At 46.1% G+C, this 23,065-nt stretch overlaps 1 protein-coding gene across 1 annotated transcript in view; it reads right to left on the reverse strand.

The window, feature by feature from the left end:
* Nucleotides 1-23,065, reverse strand: part of URB1 (URB1 ribosome biogenesis factor) — a 144,227-nt gene that overhangs the window by 55,267 nt on the left and 65,895 nt on the right. The window contains exons 23-24 of the mRNA XM_088481649.1: nucleotides 7,714-7,915; nucleotides 2,311-2,497 (exon numbers count right to left, since the gene is read on the reverse strand). Of these exons, the coding sequence (XP_088337775.1) occupies nucleotides 2,311-2,497; nucleotides 7,714-7,915 (389 nt within the window). The remainder of the gene's footprint in view (nucleotides 1-2,310; nucleotides 2,498-7,713; nucleotides 7,916-23,065) is intronic.

Below are 23,065 nucleotides of genomic sequence, written 5' to 3' on the forward strand. Positions count from 1 at the left end.
TCGGGACACATGAGAAACCTACATATCATGATTTCCCCATAGCACTACATGCTTGAGAAATGCCTTGTATGCCTACAGCCAGCTAGACTATATTCAAAAGGTGGTGTCATCAAAGCAGGAGTGTACAGCCATTGGTTTTCACAAAGTTTGCTGCTTCAGTGTTTTTAGACCTTTTTGTCAGATGTTACTATGGTATACTGAAGTAAAATTAAAGCATTTCATATGTGTCACAGGCTTTTATTGACAATTACATTAAGTTTATGCAAAGAGTCAATATTTGCAGTGTTGCCCCTTCTTTTTCAAGGCCTCTGCAATTCGCCCTGGCATGCTGTCATTCAGCTTCTGGGCCATATACTGACTGATGGCCGCCCATTCTTACCTAATCAATGCTTGGAGTTTGTCAGAATTTGTGAGTTTTTGTTTGTCCACCCGCCTCTCGAGGATTGACCACAAGTTCGCAATGGGATTAAGGTCTGGGGAGTTTCCTAGCCATGGACCCAAAATTTTGATGTTTTGTTCCCCAAGCCACTTAGTTATCACTTTTGCCTTATGGCCAGGTGCTCCATCATGCTGGAAAAGGCATTGTTCATCACCAAACTGTTCATGGATGGTTGGGAGAACTTGCTCTTGAAGGATGTTTTGGTACCATTCTTTATTCATGGCTGTGTTCTTAGGCAAAATTGTGAGTTATCCCACTCCGTTGGCTGAGAAGCAACCCCACACATGATTGGTCTCAGGATGCTTTACTGTTGGCATGACACAGGACGAAGACTTTTGGAGGATTGTCTGGTGTCAAGAAAGGCAGCAATGAAGCCCCTTCTCTCAAGGAAAAACATCAGGGACAGAGTGATATTCTGTAAAAGGTACAGGGATTGGACGGCTGAGAACAGGGGTAAAGTTATTTTCTCTGATGAATCCCCTTTCTGATTGTTTAGAGCATCTGGATAAATGCTTGTCCGAAGAAGGAAAGGTGAGCGCTACCATCAGTCCTGTGTCATGCCAACAGTAAAGCATCCTGAGACCATTCATCCAAGAACTTTTTGGTGACTAACAATGCCTTTTCCAGCATGATGGAGCACCTTGCCGTAAGGCAAAAGTGATAAGTAAGTGGTTCGGGGAACAAAACAAAACATAAAAATTTTGGGTCCATGGCCAGGAAACTCCCCAAACCTTAATCCCATTGAGAACAATAAAAGCCTTTGACACTTATGAAATGCTTGTAATGTTACTTCAGTATACCATAGTAAAATCTGCCCAAAAAAATCTAAAAAACACCGAAGCAGCAAACTTAATGAAAACCAATACTTGTGTCATTCTCAAAACTTTTGGCGATGTACATTCTGCCGCAGTAGAGCAGTCATCGCGGACCTCTGCAGTGCATTTAGTTACAATGTACAGGATCAGGGCTGGGTTATACAACATTGTTGCTAAAGTCTCAATGATGCATCACTAAATGACAGTGGCCAACAGCTGCAGGGAATTCGCCACTTTATTGTAAAGTATGAGACAAATCGCTTATTATTTTCGGGCTATTACAGGATCACAGTGCTGTTTCTAAGGCCAAGTTACTGTAACAGAATCATAACAAAAATACATTTTCTACTAAGGGGTCAATCCAATTATATGCGATGCACTCGAGGGTGCGAGTCATTGCGACAATGGCCGCACTTACCGGCAGCCTGAACTCGCTCAAAACTGTGCGCAGCCACAAAATTTGAGCGAGGTCAGCCTGAAAGATGGCTGCGAGGGGAGCGCCGTGGCAACAGCGAAAAGCACCTGATTCGCACCCCTCGTGGCTAATTAGATTGCCCCCTAATATTCTTCTAGGAGAGAACTAATTATTGCAGTCTGTCTGATCAAATACACCCTAGACATGGTTAAAAATCCCTAAACGTTAAATCTAAATGGATAACCGTCAATTACAGAGAAAAACAGCAGAAATACAGATGTGTCCTGCTACATTGTTGCTGTGTACACAGCAAATTGCGCCATGCATGACGGAAGGGGTGCGCCCGCGAGCGGATACGCGCACTGCGTACACACCTGTGCCTCCATAGGATTGCATGGTGCGATCGCAGTGTGTGCCATAGCGTATCGTAGCGTATGCTGTTGCGGGTAAGTTCATGGCGTGATGCGTGTGCACGTATGTAGCGTGATAGGCAAAGATGTAGCTGGACACATCTATATTACAGCCACTTTGCAATCGACCTCATCCGATAAATAGGAAAAGGTATATGGCTCCTGCATGTTGTTATCTCTGGTTTGCGGAAATTATTTTTTACTTTTTTTTTTTTTTAATGATTTTACTACCATGAGATTCTTCAGACGAGAGAGGAGGTTTATCTCTGCTTCCTGTGCCGCTTCCTCCGGTTCCTTGTGGGTGCCATATGTGGCAGTCAGACACTTCATACTGGCCGCCAGAAGAGCCGGCTGCCAAGAGCCAACATTCACCCCAGCACAGTCTGCAGCTTGTGATACACAGTCAGCCAGGGCCCATCTGTGAGTTAATTGATTAAGAGAATTTCTAAGCTTTAAAACACTTCCAGATTCAAGATTTACAATTTAACAGTTAAAAAGCAACGAAATGTCTAGTAAATGTCTCACATAAAATATCAGTAAAATATATAAAACTTTCCATATCTTGGCAGAACTTGATAGGTCTGATTGTATTTCTATTGGCAATGTAACAGAGTACAAGCTATTATTCTCTGCAGTCAGCCAGGGGGCTCACAACAGAGAACTACAGGAACTTATGCTGCTGTAGTAAGATTTCTGCTTGTGTATAAATGGGATATTAACATACTGGACCAGTGGCGTAACTTCATCCCAGGTGCCCGGAGGCAAGATAAATGTTGGTCCCCCCCCTCAAACTAAAATGTACCACCCCCCAGCACCTACGCCAGCCCCAGCTGCCGCCGCCCCCCTTATGCAGTTCCTTTTATATAATGCCCCCCCAGTAGTGGTCCGCCTATGTAGTGCTCCCCAGTAATGGTCCCCCTATGCAGTACATCCAGTAGTGAGCCCCTTGTAGTTGCCCCCAGTAGTGAGCCCCTTGTAGTTGCCCCCAGTAGTGAGCACCCTGTAGTTGCCCCCAGTAGTGAGCACCCTGTAGTTGCCCCCAGTAGTGAGCACCCTGTAGTTGCCCCCAGTAGTGAGCACCCTGTAGTTGCGCCCAGTAGTGAGGCCCCTATAGTTGCGCCCAGTAGTGAGGCCCCTATAGTTGCGCCCAGTAGTGAGGCCCCTATAGTTGCGCCCAGTAGTGAGGCCCCTGTAGTTGCGCCCAGTAGTGAGGCCCCTGTAGTTGCGCCCAGTAGTGAGCCCCCAGTAGTTACCCCCAGTAGTGAGCCCCCAGTAGTTACCCCCAGTAGTGAGCCCCCAGTAGTGAGTACCCTGTAGTTGCCCCCAGTAGTGAGCACCCTGTAGTTGCCCCCAGCAGTGATGGCCCCTGTAGTTGCCCCCAGCAGTGATGGCCCCTGTAGTTGCCCCCAGCAGTGATGGCCCCTGTAGTTGCCCCCAGTAGTGATGGCCCCTGTAGTTGCCCCCAGTAGTGATGGCCCCTGTAGTTGCCCCCAGTAGTGAGCACCCTGTAGTTACCCCCAGTAGTGAGCCCCCAGTAGTGAGCACCCTGTAGTTGCCCCCAGTAGTGATGGCCCCTGTAGTTACCCCCAGTAGTGAGCACCCTGTAGTTACCCCCAGTAGTGAGCACCCTGTAGTTACCCCCAGTAGTGAGCACCCTGTAGTTACCCCCAGTAGTGAGGCCTCTGTAGTCTGTAGTTACCCCCAGTAGTGAGCCTCCAGTAGTGAGCACCCTGTAGTTGCCCCCAGTAGTGAGCACCCTGTAGTTGCCCCCAGTAGTAGGCCCCTGTAGTTGCCCCCAGTAGTGATGGCCCCTGTAGTTGCCCCCAGTAGTGATGGCCCCTGTAGTTGCCCCCAGTAGTGATGGCCCCTGTAGTTGCCCCCAGTAGTGATGGCCCCTGTAGTTGCCCCCAGTAGTGATGGCCCCTGTAGTTGCCCCCAGTAGCGATGGCCCCCACCGCCCGCGCACACACACAAAAAAACCCCAAACACTTACCTTTATCCCCGCTCCAATGCTGCTGCCGTCCATCCCCAGCGTCCGCTCCTCGGCACTATGGGAGTGACGTCATTACGTCACTCCCATAGTGCACTGCGGGACCCGGAAGACGGAGCTCACTCCTGAGCTCCGTCCCCGGCATCCGCTCCTCGGCACTATGGGAGTGACGTTATGACGTCATTCCCATAGTACACTGCGGGACCCGGAAGACGGAGGGAGCTGCGTCCTCCGGCTGCCGCCGGGAGTTTGAATAGGAGCCAGGCGCCCGCTGGTAACACACTCAGCGGGCGCCCGGCAAATGGAGGGTGCAGGGGGTGCGACCGCACCCCTTGCACCCTCCGTAGTTACGCCAATGGAGGTGGAGCGCCGATCAGCGGCGCTCCTTCTCCATGCAGCTCCCGGGGACAATGGAGCCAGGTGCCCCCTTCAGGGCTGACGCCCGGCGGCAAATGACTCCATTGTCTCCGGGAGTTCCGCCACTGTACTGGGCTATGTCTCAGTGATGAGCAAAATACAAAATCAGTCTCTTTCACATGCTCAACACACACATGGGCATGTGTGGCTACTAGAGAAGATTTCCTTATGGTACCAGACATAAGAGCCGATTTATCAATAATCACATACTCAATGTGATCTAGGAGCGATATTAGCACCCAAAACCACAGTGCAATATGTGGTTATACTGCCGGAATGTATCAATAGCACATGTGCGTACAGGGATTCTGAAAGGACCCTGGGCTGGATTCGGAGATGTACGCTAATGCAGTTTCTGCTGTCTTTGTACGCAGATGCTGTACGAAAATCTGCAAATGACGCAGGGGGCGGAATATGTATTGACACTTTGTAAAAGACAGAGCAGACAAAACGCGTCGGAGGGAGAGTCTGGTAGTCTGGGTAGTGTTTTGGGGACTGACTGGAGCAGAATTCCTTAGAGCCCTTTCTTTACCCGGGAAAGGTGGTCTACTAAAACATCTGAGACTCCGGCTCCCTTTCCCCATATTCTCTGGCAAGTATACCAGCTCATGGAGGAATTTAGTATGTGTTTGAATGTTTAATAAATTAAATTACCGCATCCTGAGGAAGTATTTTGCTTTTATTTGGGGCTTACATCTGCTGGGAAGAACTATGGACCTGAGTCAGAGCCGCTTGCTAGCGCTGTGCGCTAGCAAGCGGCCCCATGGTTTGCGCACGCTTCGTTCTGCGCGTGTGTGAACTACTCTGTGCGATCGCAGGCCGCTCGCTCTCCCAGCAAAGACAGCCCAGTGTAATGAGTGACAGGAGAGGCCGTTTGTGGGTGGTAACGGGCAGGACACTAATAACGGGGGAGTGGAGGTGCAAACGCAGGCGTGCCTGAGTGTTCCAACACCGTTTTTAAGGCGTGAATAATTAACAGACAGTGTCATAGTACACGTCACATGTCTGTTTTTTACACTGAAGTCCTCGCAGTGCTTGCGGCAGGGTAAGGCAACCACGGGCGCTGCGATCACTACCGAAGGTGCTCGATGTACCATTGTTTTAATAAACTTCCTGGAGATGACGTGCGCTAGTGGGCGCACCTACATAGGCTAATGGGTGTCTGCATACACAGAGCGATCGCTCGCACAGCCAAAGTTGGTGTGCTTATGCCTTGGCGAGTGATCGCTTCCCATGACGTCACTTGGACAAATTTGCATACGATGGATGCGAGCGATTGCATCTAGCGAGCGGCTCTGAATGAGGTCCTATGTCCCTAAAAGCTTCTTACATGCAGTGATACAGGCAGCTACTTTGTGAATAGGACCAATAATTATGTAAGACTTATGCTGGGTACACACTTGGTGATGTTTACCCAGACGATATGTCGGCCCGTGGGTACACATTAAGCGATTTAATAAATTACAAAACGATCCCTTGCTCTGTCTTTCATTACCTACAACCGCACCCTATGCGATATCATCCAATTGGCCGCGCAGTGCGGCCGACCGGAAGATATCGCATACGACCACAGTAGTGTGTGCGGATAGTCCATACACGCTATGCGATCCATCATCCCGATCGCATTGAACGATAGATTGTACAATAGGTTGCACAGTGTGTACCCGGCTTTACGTTCCAGTTATTACTGCACGGAAAGCATGCGCTCTTTTCTTCTCGTTTATCTCATCCAGGCCACATAGAGTGCTGCATTTGGATTTTGTATTTTGCGTCGACTTCACCTTGAAACCCAACAGTAGTAGGGCTGGACCTTCTATTTTGCCGTTAGGGATATGTATTGAGACGCCCGTCCACCGGCAGCTTCGCAAATCCAAGTCGTAGCCTCGGCCGCAGATCCTTCTGTGATCGGACATCAGGGTAGTCCTATGATTATGTAGAATGGGCGCGTGTACTGCGACACCTTAGCGTACAGGATCGCAGACGAAGGTTACCTCCCTCAAACGCTTCCCGTCAATCGCACAGCGAGCAAAAAAATTGCAGCGAATGACTACGATAATGTACCCCGAGACATGCGCCGTGCGACTCAAGACGCATTCGCAGATTGATGTTTGTCTCTCAACTGCGTTTGGCGTCCAGCTCTGAATCAGGCCCAATACGGTCGCTCTATGGGGACTGATCTCTACATGTACATACACACAAGATATTACGCCAAAACATCTTTCAGCAATAGGTGGGAACTTTATGGGACTGTGAGAGGGAAAGCTGGCTCTATGCAGGTTCTCAGCCAGGTGTACAATGGGAAATAAAATAAGATGATGAACTTGCCCAGGTGTGTACAGGCCTGGAGCAGAAGTCAGCTTGTAGGGTGGAGAAACCTTGGAATCATATCTCATGTCAATCAAATCTACCTAGTTTAGATCTCAGTGACGGGAATTCTAGCTCTGGTGGCTATCTTGACCCAAAAGCTTCACTGGCTGCAGACATAAGATACTAAGGGGTTAGGTATAATATGTCGACAGGTAAATGTAAATGTCGACATAACATGTTGACATTCATATGTCAACACTGACATGTCGTCATCAGCAGTTTTTTGGGCTAAAACTAACCCTAACAAGTTATTTAAATTGATAAAATAGCCAAGTGTCCTAAAACACCCCTAAAAGTCTACAGTAATAATGTGTACGCCCTACGGATGTCACTGGTGTACAGTATCATGAACCAGGTTTAAACAATCTGATCCATATTAATCAATCTGGGGAAGTGTATAGAGTTAAATTAGAATACTTTTATTCTCTTCAGTTTGATAGAAAGGCATTTTAAAACCACGTTCACAATAAAACACTTAAAGTTGCTTAAATTGGGGCAAGTACCATCGTTAGTGCGCTCATTAAATTTCTATTTAACACAAATAACATTTATTTTCATGCAAACTCTCTCACAATTTTTCATCAAGTTCCACAACTAGCAGCCAACAGTGTTTCTAGCAAAATGGGAACAGACGGTGCCCGCAGCTGCTACTTTAGGACTGAATTGACAAAACAGTGACTCATCTGCGGAAAGTGCAGCGTTTCTAAGACACTCTGTCACTTGTTAGCAGGAAACGGATACAGAAAAGACAGCGGATTCTGATCAGCCGCGTCCAAGGGTTCGTGCAGGCAGAAAATCACGATGTTATTTTTGGAAACTTATTTTGCAATAATTTGCACCAAAAGTTACCGAGCTCTTACTTTTCCTGAGAAGAGGACTGGCCCAGTATCTCTGGGAGCTCATCCATAAGTCGCTTTAATTCATTCATTTCAGACAGGGCAGCCAGTTTGGAAAGCAGCGCGACTTGTTCCGAAGTCTGCCCAGAGGTCTCTGCGCTTAGCACAGTCTTAACCAGCTTGTTCCAGAAAACGTCCTTCAGTACACGGATGACGGCAGAGGAAACTAGAAAAGAGATAGGATATGGATTTAGAATTGCAAAAAGCGAGTTAATGCAACAATTAGGGCATTTTTGTTTTTTTAGTATTCCTTCTTAATAATTCTGTTATTGTCTAGCAGTTTTCAAATAGCCATTGATATACTGAGCATTATGACGATGATGAATAAATATACTTATAGGGTCTCATCCTGAACAGACCAGGTTTCACTGCTAGAGGCGCAAATGCAAACTTTCTTCTGTGTGCAGGGGAAATAATTCATGTTATTGCGTGTTGCACACACCTTTTAGACACTCTGGGCGGAATTCAATTGATTTTGCGGCCCGCATCTCCCGTCTAAAGTGACAGGAGATCGTGGGCCGCTATTCAATTGTGCCAGCGTTTCACGCTGATCGCACCCAAAGTGGTCGGGTTTAGCTGCGTAAAATGGCTAACCCCGACCAAAGTGCTGGGCGCGATCGCGAAAAGTGATGTTTGGGCGCCAAAACATGTCACTTTTCGCACATTTCAGCTCTCATCCCCCAGGGGCTGCGAGCTGAAATGTAGCGCTTGGCAGCTGATCGCGCCCGACAGGAGCAAGAATAGAATAGCTCCGTCGGGCGCGATAGGGGATGAAAAGAATTGAATTCCGCCCTGTGTATATAGACAGTGCCTCTCACTACACTAACAACTACACAGAGGAGAGGTCCAAGGGGCAAGTATGGGGAGGGAACGTTATGCTGTACAATGACACGGTGTACATCTTAGTGCAGTGGGGTCTGGCTATTAGAACTCAAAATATATGCGTCTAAGCCATGTCCATTATCATTAGAAAGAGGCTTGGAGATGCCCCGAAATTCAGGTATCTATAGGACATTCAAGGAGAGTAGGCGTTTGCTAGGCCAAATATTCTCTGTAAAGCGCTGCAGATAATGTATGCACTACATAAACTGGTAATAATAGAATTGTTGTACTTACCAGCAAAATCCATTTCTCCGATTCCATGGGGGACGTTGGAGATACACTGGGGTAAAGGAACCTGGCAGTTTAAACCTCAAGGCGCATATCCAGTACACGATAAAATTGAACGATTACGACATAGTTATTCATTAATCGTGCAGTGAATATGCCAGCAACGACCAGCGATGCGCGCTCCCACTGGTCGTTGCTGGCATCGGTCACCAGCTGAACATGCAGGCCAACCTGCTGATAGACAGATTGTGCAAGTTCGGGGATGAGGGATGGTGCCTGCACTGAATGACATATCCTTTGGTGTGGGCACATTAGCCACTGCACAGCATCATGAACGATTACGATGTTGTAATCTTACAGTCGTTCTACACTCGTGTAATGGATATGCACCTTTAGAGATTTGTTCTTGGCTCCTCCCCCTCTATACCACACATGACTTCAGTTACGTTTAAGATGACCAAGTGGAGACGGAAATAGAGCGGTCAGAACAAAGAGGAAAAAGCTCTTCAAGTGACAAAAATTGGCACAACGAAACAGCCAAACCCATACAGAAACCATATACACTGATCACATAGGGAGGACTTTCAGTGTCACCCATAAAATTGGAGAAATGTTAAGTACAATCCTGTTTTCTCCTTCAATCACTGTGGAACACTGGTTATACAATGGGGACATCCTTACAAGAGGGAGCACTTTGTGGATGCATAAAGCACCATGCACCTAAATCTAGCCTCCTGGAATGCAAAGAAATCAAAACGATAACATTTGACAAAAGTATGCACGGAAGACCAGGTGGCAGCCCGAACAGCGGAGCCACAGAGGCCCCATGACGTACAGCCAAAAAAGCATATACCGACTGATGGAATGAGCCAATACTCTAGGAGGCACTGGCTAGCCTCGAGTTACCAGTCTTTCATAAATTCCAAGTAAAGGGACACGTACACTCGAAGGGCCTGTACTAGTGCATCCAAGGCATAGAATTCAGACTCTCCATTAAAAAGAACAGGAACCACAATAGGCTGATTGATGAGAAATTTGGAGAGAACCTTCGCAAGAATGAGGGCTTTGTTTGAAGTTCAGCCAGGCTGTCATGAAAAACCAGGTAAGGAGGAGCGGTAAGATAATGCACTTAGGGCCCGATTCAGAGATGGATGCATTTGCAGAACCGCTGTGCTATTCCGTCCATCTCAGAGGCAAATGCAGAAGGTGGTGTCAGACACCTGCTTGCTGCATTTACGGTTACAGCACTGCGATCAGACGTCGAAGGCTGGGATCACCAGCGCAACTGATAGAAGCGCACAAGCAGCAAACAGGCTAACGAACAGTCTGGCAGTATAAGCAAGAGAATGATCACAAATGTATAGATGTTTAACAGTACAGTGCACGCATGCAGACCACCCAGAGACTACAAAAGTATAGGAGGGAAGGAGGGTAACAAGCGTGATCCAGCGTTTTGTAGCAGGATGCTCTCTGAGGATGGCTGCTGGCTGTAGATGTGCCTTTTAGTCACCTCTGGACTCCTTGGAGGTATCGGAGCTGCAGAGCTGTAATGGCAGCTCCCGCTAAGGCAGTGAAGCAGAGTCTGTGGCGGGGAGCTTCTGGCGGGCTTGCCGAGTGCAGAGCATGCTCAGAGAACAGAAGGGGGAGGGTGCTGCTTCCTTATCTCCTTAACCGAGAGAGGTCTCGTGGCTGTTCCTAATGCAAGGAATCTCTTAGAGTGAGGAGCAGCTGACGTTGACCCTACCCTCTCTAGGACCCAGCGATATGATGCCCTTGGGACGCTCAAGGAAGGAGACAAACGTGGCTTGTATATGCCAATCCATCGGAAGAGGGATGCTACTTATCGCTACTGGGAGCCTCAGGTGCAAGGAGGAGGAGCTGCAGTGTTAGAGGACACTGTGCTCGGGAAGCCAAGATACTATCCTGTGTCAGATCCCCTGGAGGCAGCTGAGCTAGAAGGCAGACTCCTGTAGCACAGAGTCTGCCCAGCGGTAACAGTAGAAAGAAAAATTACAGGCTGAAATAAATAAACACCCGGCTCCAACGGGCACTTGAATAGACTCAAGTCATGTGAGAGGGAGGAGCCAAGCCCAAATCTTTAAGATCTTTAAGTGCCAGGCTCTACACACCACCGTCTAAACCCCAGTGTATCTCCTGTGTTCCCCAGTGGATGCAGGAGATCCATAGGGTCCACATGGATTCCATGGGGAAATGTGGTTGGAGTGATCCAGGCACCAAACTTTCAGCTCCCAGGATGCCTCAGTTCCTCCTCCACATATAACCCGCCCCTGGCCACAGGAATTCAGTTTTTGTAAACAAGCCCAAGGCAGGAGAAGGAAGGACAATGTACACCAGAAACACTCACAAAAGATGAGGGAATCTGTGACCTAAAGAAAAATTACCCAATGCAGACAGGTGCGTCAGTGTGGTTCCCCTGTGAACCCTATGGTCTTCGAAGAAAAAGAGTTAAAGTCTACCATAACTCATTTTCTTCTTCAGGGTCCATAGGGAGTACACAGGGATACTATGGGGATGTCCTAAAGCAGTTCCCCTTAGGGTGGAGATGCTCCTGAGCAGAAAGAAGTATCTGGGACGCCAGTAGTTACCTAAACAACATTATATTTATAGCGGCCAGCTTGTTAGCAGTGTGCATGATCACGTTATACTAGAATACTGGATAGACATTTTGCTACATGGTTAGTAAATTACAGGACTTGTAACAAAAATAGTGGACTTGTTCACAAATAACAGTATCTTATTGAGGAAACTGTATTTTCTATCACTCAAAATAGCAAAAGGGATTTAAAATGTGATATTTTTATGTGAAGCATTTTGGAGTATGTATGTGTATGTTGACTTAAACGTTTAAGCACCAATGGTATATAGGAGAATAGATTTTAACTACTGAAATTGGTGTCATATGAAGATTGCTGCTATAGATGTGTAGTTTTTGCTTTTAAACATATGTTGATGTTTTGAATATAACTATTATTGGTAAAATTGAACAAGCCTCCTGTACATTAATAGGGAGCAAACCTTCATTTATTACATACGAGTATGAATGAAAATGGAAGGGTAGTGTTTTACACTACATTGTGTACAGAGCTGGAGAAACTTTTGGCTCTTAAGATGGAAGACTCAAGAGTTACGCCGCCAAAGACAGACGATGCAAGTCTGGATGCAGGCAGGGACCCTGCGCTAACAGATCTGTAGAGGAAGAGGAAACAGTGTCTATGGATAGATTCTGTATGTCGGTGAACCAATGGCGCCTGTGCCAAGCAAAAGCTACTAGTATCACTGTGCCGCCTTCCTGCTTGAATTACCTGAGGACCCCTGGGAGGAGGGAATCGGAGGAAAAAGGTACGCCAGCTAGAAGTTCCACCTCACTGCCAGCGCATCCACAAAGGCAGCTGAGGGATCTCTGGTCCTGGACCCGTACCTGGGGACCTTGAAGTTGTGACGTGAGGCCATAAGGTCTACGTCTGGTAGGCCCCATTTGTTCACCAGAAGTTGAAAAAAACCCCGGTGGAGAGCCCACTCTCCGGCGTTTATGTCCTGACGACTTAGGAAGTCCGCTTCCCAGTTGAGGATTCCCGGGATGAATTTTGCCGAAATAGCCGGAAGATGACGTTCTGCTAAGATCAGAATGTTTGCCACTTCCGTCATGGCTGCCTGACTTCATACGCCTCCATGATTATTGAGATATGCTATTGTGGTCGCATTGTCGGACTGGATCTGGAACGGCCTACCTTTAAGTAGGTCCTGTGCCAGGACGAGCGCTTTGTATACTGCACGAAGCTCCTGGATGCTTATGAGCAGGTGACTTTCCGAATTTGTCCACCTTCTCTGAAAAGGTATGATGACCTGTCACCGCCCCCCATCCGCGAAGACTGGTGTCCGTGGTGAGGAGCACCTAATTTGGAATCCAGAATGGGCGACTCTTGTACAGATGAGCCTTTTGTAGCCACCACGAGAGAGAGAGCTGAACCTCCGAAGTGGAAGGATCCTCTGGGACAGTATTAGAGGATACTGCCCGTTCCACTGGGAGAGAATCAAATGTTGCAGAGGCCTGGAGTGGAACTGAGCATATTCCACCATGTTGAAGGTGGATACCATTGACCCCAGGACCTGGATAGAATGGATACCCTTCACTTGCGGAGCAACATGCGCACTTGCAATAATAAGGTCGAAATCTTGTCCCCTGGCAGAAACACCCTTTGTGCCGGAGAATCCAGAAGTGCCCCCAGATGTACCATCCGCTGTGTTGGAGAAAGGGAGGATTTCATCCAATTGCTGGTCCAGCCGTGCATCTGTAAGGCAGGCAATGGTGAGTTGGAGATGGTGTTGTAAAACTGCTGGAGACTATGCCAATATCAGGAGGTCATTCAAGCATGACAGTATTCTGACTTCCTGACGCCTGGAGGAAGGCCGTCATAACCGCCATTATTTTGGTGAAGACCCGAGGGGCCGTTGATAGACCAAAGGGCAGTGCCTGAAATTGGTAATGTTTTTGCAGGACACCAAACTGTAGAAATTGTTGGTGGGATGGAATAATAGGCACATGCAGATACACATCCTGAATGTCCAGGGAAGCCATAAAATCCCCAGCTTGCCAAAATAATTGACCGAAGAGTCTCCATATGGAACTTGGGTAAACAGATAAACTTGAGTGTTTTCAGATTTAGAATAGGGTGAATAGGGTGATGAGACCCATTTAGTTTCTGAACCAAAAACAGATTGGAATAATAACCCTTTCCTTCTGATTATCACCCCTGCCCCCAACAGGGAGTAAATAGTCTCCTGGAGAGCCAAAGCCTTGATAGAATCTGATGGGGGAGTTATACAAAAAAACTTCTGGGGAGTATGCCTCCGGAAGGTGAGGGTATACCCCTTAGAGATCACTTGGACCCAGGCGTCTGTTGTTGTTCGATGCCAGTAATCTGGAAAATTAAGAAGTCGGCCTCCCACCCTGAGATCCCCCAGGAGGAGGCCCGTCCCATCAGACGGAGGGTTTGTCGTCCGGCTTGGAAGCTGGACATCTGACCGGCCAGGACCTCTTATTTTGCTGCTTGGTGGTCCTGTGAGAACGGCTGCCCTTTTGCTCTTCCCTGAGGGCGAAAGGACCGAAAAGAGGACTGCCTAGACTTTGATGTAGCTATTGATGGTAGACCTGCAGATTTTGTTGCTGCCAGAGTAGCCACTATCTTAATCAATTCTGCTCAAAAAAGTATGTTTCCATAAAAATGCAGGGATTCCAGAGCCATTTTGGATCCAGCATCTGCTTTCCAGGACCTTAACCAAAGGGCTCTACGAGCAACAATCGAAGCTGCCGATGCTTTAGATGCCAGGAGTCCAGCATCTATTGCAGCTTCTCCCAAATAGGAAGCCGCTTCCCATATGTGGGAGATATATGTCAGCTGTTCTCTGGTAGCATTTGGTAGAGTATCTTCCAATGCCCCCGTCCATTCTTCAACAGCCTTGGCTACCCAAGCCCAGCCATAGCTGGTCGAGTAATAGCACCAGACAATGATACCAGTGATTTAAGACATGTTTCAAGTTCTCTATCTGTAGGATCTTTAAGGGAAGATGCAGACGATAAAGGCAATGCAGCACTCCTGACTAAATGTGTCATATGAGCATACACAGTAGGAGGGACTTCCCACTTGGTACATTCAGTAGGTGGGAAAGGATACAAAGATGCTAATCTTTTTGTAACATGGAACCGTTTATCCTGAGCACTCCATGCTTTTTCCATAAGTTCAGTGAGCTGCTCAGACTTACTGTAGGAAACTCAGCTTGTACCGCCCTCTGGTGTTTAAACACTGGAGCCTTAGGTCTAGGAGCTGGCTCATCATCCTCTATATTTAGGATTGATTTGATGGCACTCACCAAAGAAGGGACATCCACTGTAGAAGGATGTTCCCCCTCTCCTGAGACAGACCCTGGAGTAGAACCTGGCGCATCATCCGACTCCTCCGATGATGCGTCTGAATCTACATGCTGGGCAAACTGACAAAACGATATCGTCCGCTTAGGCGCTTTAATGGCTACCAGTCTGTTCGCCTGCAACATTTGTTGAAACGCAGCTCTGACTTCAGTGGGCATAAACATCCATCCAGGAAGGATGTATAGGGGGGTACAAACACAGCAGGCTGGAATTGCTGTTGGTATCCCATATGGAAGGCAGCGTGGGAGCAGCCAAACGGTCCACTAGCTGCGTCATAACCTGAGACAAGGAGGACACCCAAAAAGGCTCCTGTACAGGGGCTGGTAGACTGGACCAGTGAGGTGGTACTTTATAACAAATAGCGCACAAACCATCCTGTATAAAGTCCTGAGGGGACAAGCCCGCCAAACAGCTTTCACATGAAACCAGCACCGGGACCTCAGCTTCCTGTTTACCCTTATTCTTAAGGCACACATTCACTAGATGATTAAATTGAGATTGAACGATATCGTTAAATAATCGTTTGCAGATAGTAAAAAAAAAAGAAAAACGAAAAAGTCTAAAACGACTGGTGATGCGCACTCCCGCTGGTCGTTTAGACATCCATCGTCGTACAAATATGTTGTACTACCTGACGATAGCGTCAGGTTCAGCATGTTTGCAGATGATTGATGTGCCTACACTGAACGACTGCTCGTTCAATGTAGGCACATCACAGACTGATAAACGACTGCACGATTACAATGTCGTAATCGTGCAGTCGTTTGCCTGTCTTCTAGTGGATGTGTGCCCTTAGACATAATAAATAAGTGCAAATGTGACTGGCTTCACAAGCAACAATAAATGTGAAGTACAATTTGAGAAACAAAAAAATAAAAATATTCCCCACACACCTGTAGCAAAGAGTTGAGGAGAAATAGTAGTGATAGTTATACCTGACAGTACAGAAAATAAAGGCAGCAACATAGCAGAGCTAACAAAAGTCACATACAATGCATACAGTATACAATATACTTGCAATGGGCCCTGAATCAACTACTCAATACACAAGGGCTTGGTAGTATTTTGAGCGCTGTGTAACTTGGCCTCTGGGGAGAGGTATACAGGGAGACTAGACCCAAAACATCCCGAGACCAGCAGCTTCAGCACAACAATGATAGTGGTCGCTGGGCGTCTCATATACAGAGGGTAGGAGGAGCAACCTAGACGCAGAAAACATCAGATGGATCGGCGTCTGGGCTGGGGGTGGGGCTGCCGGGCAAAGCCTACCTCCCCTATGCTGTATTAACCCCCCCAGTTGCGTTGGCCTTATAACATAGCCGCCGCCACCGACGCCAGACTGACTTGTCCCGGTTGTCTAGTGACGGAGCGGACGCCCCACTACAGCAACCTCGGGTACGTCTCCAACTGCCAGAGGTACGGACTGCCACTTGGTTCCCCGCGAGCAGGGGAACCACCTTACCTGCGTCCCCATGCTTCCAGCTGCAGTCCCTGGACCCAGCATCGCCGCTAGCCAAGCTACTATGGTGCCCGCCTAAATCACCAGTCCAGTTACTGGTGTTGCGGCGCTGGTGGGGGTAGGTGGAGCAGCAGCACAGGCGTCCTTTAGGACGCCTAGTGCTGCATGATCTGAAGTAAAAATAAATAAAATAAAACATAAAATAAAAAGCTTGGGACTGCCTAAGCAGTCCCCCTGTTATAAAGGTGTGTCTGAATCCTGCCGCACCAAACGAAAAACTGAATGCCTGTGGCCAAGAGCGGGGTATATGTGGAAGAGGACCTGAGGCATCCTGGGAGCTGAAAGCGTTAACGGTTTGGTGTCTAGATCACTCCAACCACATTACCCCATGGTATCCCTGTGGACTCCCTATGGACCCTGAACAAGAAATATTATATCTATGGGAATTACAAATTAGCACTTTTCCTGCCATGCAGACCAGCTCGTTGTATGTACACATTCTCAGATGTATCTATGAGAGCAGGGTAAGAGCAGGACAGATCTAATCTCCTTAAATTGAAGAAAAGTTGGAAAACCTGTACAAGTAGCGGGCCTAAAACCTGGTGAACAGGCAAAGGAGCTCTGAGAACCCAAGCTAAAGACATTTGCTTTCATTTACTAAACTTTATTGGAAAACCTGATTGGTTGGTATAGATAATAGGATTTTGGTACTTACCGATAAATCCCTTTCTCCGATTCCACAGGGGACACTGGAGTTCAAGACAGTGGGGTATAGACGGCGGTAGAGCAGAGCCTGGCATTTTAAATAATCTAGAAGTGTGACTGGCTCCTCCCCCTCTATGCCCCATCAGCCCCAGTTTAAGAACTGAGCCCGAGAGGAGACGGAGGACAACAGAAAAATTAGGAAAAGGAGAAGACCACAGAACGGAACAAGACCGACTGAAGGAGAACAAAGGAACCCATTGCAGGGAAACCATGCAGTCACACAACCATAGAAGGAACCAAACAAAACAGCAAGTACGCAGCGCTGGGCGGGCGTCCAGTGTCCCCTGTGGAATCGGAGAAAGGGATTTATCGGTAAGTACCAAAATCCTATTTTCTCCTTCATCCACTAGGGGACACTGGAGTTCAAGACAGTGGGGACGTCCCAAAGCCAACCTCCTGGGTGGGAAGCGCGGAGAACTTGCTGACCCCTTGGCCAAACCAAAACAGGGACCGCAAAGAACCATAGGCCCAGCGGAAGCTGAGGATTAAGTGTCGTAGAGCACAGGAGACAAACACCACTCCTCGCTAAACAGTCATAGAAACTTCCATAACGTACAGGTTAAGTCAAAAGGAACAGAACGGCTGGCGAGAGAACAAAGACAGTTGAGAAACGTCAGAACCAGTTATCTCAACTGAAATAGACCAAACCGGACCGTTGGCAGCCGAGAGCCCCAACAAGAATCCATAGAAGGGCCGTAAACAAGAACAAACTCGAGAAACCGTACTAGAGGCTATACAGGAAGCTGCAACAGGTGCAGACAGCAGAATCCCAGCACAGCTGGACATTAATCGTATATACAGAAGTATAACAATATCAATATACAGAGCTAAACTTGTCCACAGACTCCAAACAGAGTATGCAGGGAGTCAAAAGACTAGACCGAACAGTCGCCCTGAACCCTCCTTGAGGTCCAACTACAACAAAGTTGTTAACCAGCGGAAGGGTTAGGCCATAGAAGTCTCCAAAGAGTGGAGATCCCACTGGGCCTGAGACTGAGTCGAAATAGAGATTATTGAGACTACAAGACCCTTCAGAGGGTCAGACAGCAGTACATCCCATACTGAAAACAGGGATAAAACAGCAACTGAAACGCTGCCGCTAAAAAGAAAACAACTTCCAACATGATGGAAGTGCCTAGTCAGTACCAACTGCTGACCCGAACCCTACCAGTAAAAGAGCACGAATGCAACAGTCAACCAGGGAGAGCTACCAATATAGGGAAGCATCCAGTCAGCAAGGCTAGAGCACTAGGACAACCATGAAAGTACCCGTCAGGTACCTGTCAGTGTGATCAAATATCAACAGATATAGAACAGAAAGCCCAACCAGGCCCCCTGCGTGGAACATAGTGACTGTTACACATCTATGTAAAGATGTGCACTAGCCCATAGGTGCGCTTCGGTCCATAACCCCAACAGATTCTAGTAGATAGTGTCACTAATCCAATGTTGTAACGATGCACCCACACACCAGGAAAACTCTAAAGTGTAGAGCCAACTGATTAAAAGAGTGGATGGCTGCTAGGACAGCAGCTAGGGTGCATTAGGGAGAATAACACTATGTATGTCAGGTTGCATGAAAAATGAGCATCTTCCTAGGCATTAGTGTGGTATGCTCTTACCTTTGAGCGACCAGAATCCCTCTGGACGCTATGTAGAATGTCACTGACCTTTACCAACACACAGCAACCTGCCACGTTAGGAATAGAGAGTAGCTTCAGTGGGCCAAGACCAATGCTCTACAGCACGGACATCCATCTGGAGATGTGCAGCATAAAATACTGTGGAAACTAGCAAAATGTTAGTGGAGACAAGAAAGTCGTAGAACAGGACTCTATACTTGAGCCTGTTCCATAAGGGATGTGTATCTGTATAGTCGTGTTAGACCATACATATACCCCTAAAACGGTCCGCTAGTGTAAGTCCTTACATAAATATGTATAATGGTGAAGTGCGTATTATGCCCACCAATCTAATACCACCCAGGCATTCGATCCTGGGACCCTTCTGTTACTGGTGTACTCGCCTTATCAGGTGAGCCATTTTATGTCCAGATGAACCCGTTTTTGAAGTGGGAATCAAAAAGACGACCTCAATGCTGTGAGACAGTAATACCACCGCACTAGCCGCGCATCACTAACTTCCTCTTGTATGAGCCACCGAATGGAGCACAGAAGATATAAATCTATATAGATGCACATATGCATACCCTCTAACGTGAGCACAGAATGAAAAAAGGTTTTAAGATCAGCCTATAATGTAGTATATGGTTTTCACATATATGCATGGGAAGAGTACTGCTCCTCTCAAAGGTAAGCCAATGTGAGGCATAAGCCTGGGGAAGGGACACAAAAAAAGAGCTAACCCTGAGTGAAGGGTATGCTATAACCATAAGTTCTGGCCACAGCACCAGAACAGTGGCTAATACTATACATTTAGGCAAGGTAGCTAGTATACCATGAGGTAGCTCAGACTTTAGATGAAGCTAGGCACCCTTTGTGATAGATGCGGTGAGGCAGTTCCAAGGGGAAGTCTGACAGGGGGTAATAGCAGGCGCTGCAATTGGCAGGACTGTGTCTCGTCAGCACAGCGCTACTAGCCGGGATGTGCACCAGCTGAATAACTGGCCCCTCTCAGAACCTCATAACGCGGTGTTATAGTTCAAAAATAAAAGGGGATTGGGCTAGTTCCCATTCTGCTAGCAAACCAGCCATCACTATACTCCTGTCATCCAGTGACAGGCATCCCTACCGTTTGCGCTGAAGGACTCCCAGCGTGGGATGTGGAGGGGATAGGAGACCACGCTAAAGCACTCCCTGCTGCAGGTAGTGCCTAAGCTATACTACCTGCGTGCAGGAGATGACAGTAATATTTCTAAATAAGAACATGAGCAATAATTAAGAGCCATGAAATGAACGGAGCCCAAGGACAAAATTCACCCCAGCCTGTGTATGTTCTATAACTACTGTCCTTAGAAGGGAAGCAGGGGGCGCTGGAATACCGCTCTGAGTGTGCAAAGTGTCACACTCCAGTCAGCACAGCGCTGCTAACCCCATTAATAGAACTGACACTACTTATATCGGCAGGTGGCTCTAGGCCTTCATGATATGAAGTGTACACAAGGGCCCCTTAGAGACTAATTTTATTGAGATATGCGACAATAATATGGAGTACCAGAATTGATATTGAGAAGGGTACCTGTACTTAAGGGTACCTGTACTTAGACATATAACGCGTTTGTCATCCCAAATATTCATACAAGGAATGGGTGTCTAATAAGTTTGCTACCAAGTAATAATAGGTCCTCTGAACAGGGCGCTGTAGATATAGACTGACGGAAACCGAACTATAACCCCAGGAGGGTGTAAGTACGTATCTTTATATACATTTGTGGACATACAAGAAGGCCCCAGGACATGTATAGGGTCCATACTGGAAGAAATGCCTAAGAGTATCACTATGTAAGCCGCATCACATGACTAGTTTATAGAGCACCATATAATATGTATGGAACTAGCCTACAGCTTCTGGTAAGCCCAGGCGGCTTTCGCATGCGTGGAATTATAGGTAAACCTAATGATAGTGGAAGTATAGGCATACCTACACATATACATAAATATATATATGAATGTATACACACACACACACACAACTCAAACCCCAAGGAGAGATAGTGTAAAGCGGAGTTATTGTACCAACTAGCGCATCAGGAGAGCCAGCAACCAATCGCAGCCTCCTTCTTTCAATATGCTAGGTAGCCGACATAAAACTGATAAGAACAGATCCTACCTCTGCTCTTATGGTAAGGCTAAGAAGCGATATCCACATATGGATACGCGTACCTCATACAAATATATATATATATATATATATATATATATATATATATCTGGAATTGAGAGCAAGAAAGAAGGGGCGCCACATAGTGCATGAAACTGTAAAACAGATTTTATTGCAGACAGCGGACATAAAACTCGTACCACAATCAGCGGTCAGATACCATCGCAAGTAATAAAAATGAAGAAGCCTGAATATCACCCGAACGTCTCCGGGGACTCCGTCGGCTATTCGACCAGTAATGGAAAGCAACGCCAAACCACGTCCCAACGCGTTTCGTCATCGACTTCGTCAGGAGGCTGGTTTGGCGTGAATAACAGGCATGCTCTTATACTAGTCATCCCATCTACTTCCACAAGTGTTTTATAATTAGATACTTAAACTAATCAGTATTGGAAACACTATAGGGAAATAGTAGCAGATGTTACAATGTGGGTACTTTAAATCCTAATGCATACATTGCATATTGCATAACATTTATAATTAAACATAATAAATTAAAAAGTCAGCATTTAAATAAATGTAAAAAATACAAAAAATAAATTGTAAACATAATGAAATGCTTTTCCTTAAAAATACAAACATAATAGTACAATAAATATGTGCAAAATGCATGAGATAAAATTCATGAGTTAAAATTAAAATAAGTAACTATAAAACAGATGCCCTGAAAAAAGAAGGATCATCTATTGAGAATAATAAGTGTGCATTTATTACTCAATTCAATTCTTCCAGTCAGGAGATTATTAAGATCCTTAATAAATATTGGCATATTATTCAAATGGATCCAGTTTTATCATCAATTACGCTTGATAAGCATGAAATTGTATTTAGAAGAGCCCGCACTTTAAAAACAGCCCTTTCACCCAGCCTATTACCATTGTTAGATGAAGGAAAATTAGAGAAATCCTGTCAGTTTATGAGACTGGCAGGCTTCTATACATGTGGCAGGTGTAAAGTCTGCCCTCATGGTTTGAACAAGGCAAAAAAATTTACCAGCAGTACAGGGAAAGAATTCAAGGTCAAACATATTATAAATTGTTTGACCACTTATGTTATATATTTATTGGTTTGTGGCTGCGGTAAAATGTATGTAGGAAAAACAAAAAGGGTGCTGAAAATCAGAATTTTAGAACACCTGCGGAATATAAAAAATGGTGTGGACAATCATAGTGTCCCCAGACATTTTAAAAAGTGTCATGGTAGTAACCCCACTACTTTGAGATTTATGGGTTTAGAACATGTGTTGATTGATATAAAAGGAGGCAATAGAGATAATTTATTGGCAAAGAGAGAATCCTTTTGGATTATAACTTTGAATACTTTGCAACCTAATGGGTTAAATGAGGGATATGATATCACACCTTTTTTAAGAGACTAATTGGCCTGCTGTTGTAGATCTATTGCTTATCTTTTGCTGTTTATCTCTTGTTTTTTATTCCATATTCCTTTATATCCCAGTATTTCTTATTTTAATTTTAACTCATGAATTTTATCTCATGCATTTTGCACATATTTATTGTACTATTATGTTTGTATTTTTAAGGAAAAGCATTTCATTATGTTTATAATTTATTTTTTGTATTTTTTACATTTATTTAAATGCTGACTTTTTAATTTATTATGTTTAATTATAAATGTTATGCAATATGCAATGTATGCATTAGGATTTAAAGTACCCACATTGTAACATCTGCTACTATTTCCCTATAGTGTTTCCAATACTGATTAGTTTAAGTATCTAATTATAAAACACTTGTGGAAGTAGATGGGATGACTAGTATAAGAGCATGCCTGTTATTCACGCCAAACCAGCCTCCTGACGAAGTCGATGACAAAATGCGTTGGAGCGTGGTTTGGCGTTGCTTTCCATTACTGGTCGAATAGCCGACGGAGTCCCCGGAGACGTTCGGGTGATATTCAGGCTTCTTCATTTTTATTACTTGCGATGGTATCTGACCGCTGATTGTGGTACGCATATTCATTGAACGAGTTTTATGTCCGCTGTCTGCAATAAAATCTGTTTTACAGTTTCATGCACTATGTGGCGCCCCTTCTTTCTTGCTCTCAATTCCAGATAAACCAATACCCGCTTGGATCCGGGTTTTAACGTGGGGAAGACGCTGGCCTGTGTGGTACCTGTGGCCTGTGCTATATCTGGCGTCTGTGACACAGATTTACTTTGTTCCAAAAATCCA

Source organism: Taudactylus pleione, unplaced genomic scaffold, assembly GCF_031769625.1.
Source record: "Taudactylus pleione unplaced genomic scaffold, aTauple2 ptg000276l, whole genome shotgun sequence".
NCBI classification, from domain to species: domain Eukaryota; kingdom Metazoa; phylum Chordata; class Amphibia; order Anura; family Myobatrachidae; genus Taudactylus; species Taudactylus pleione.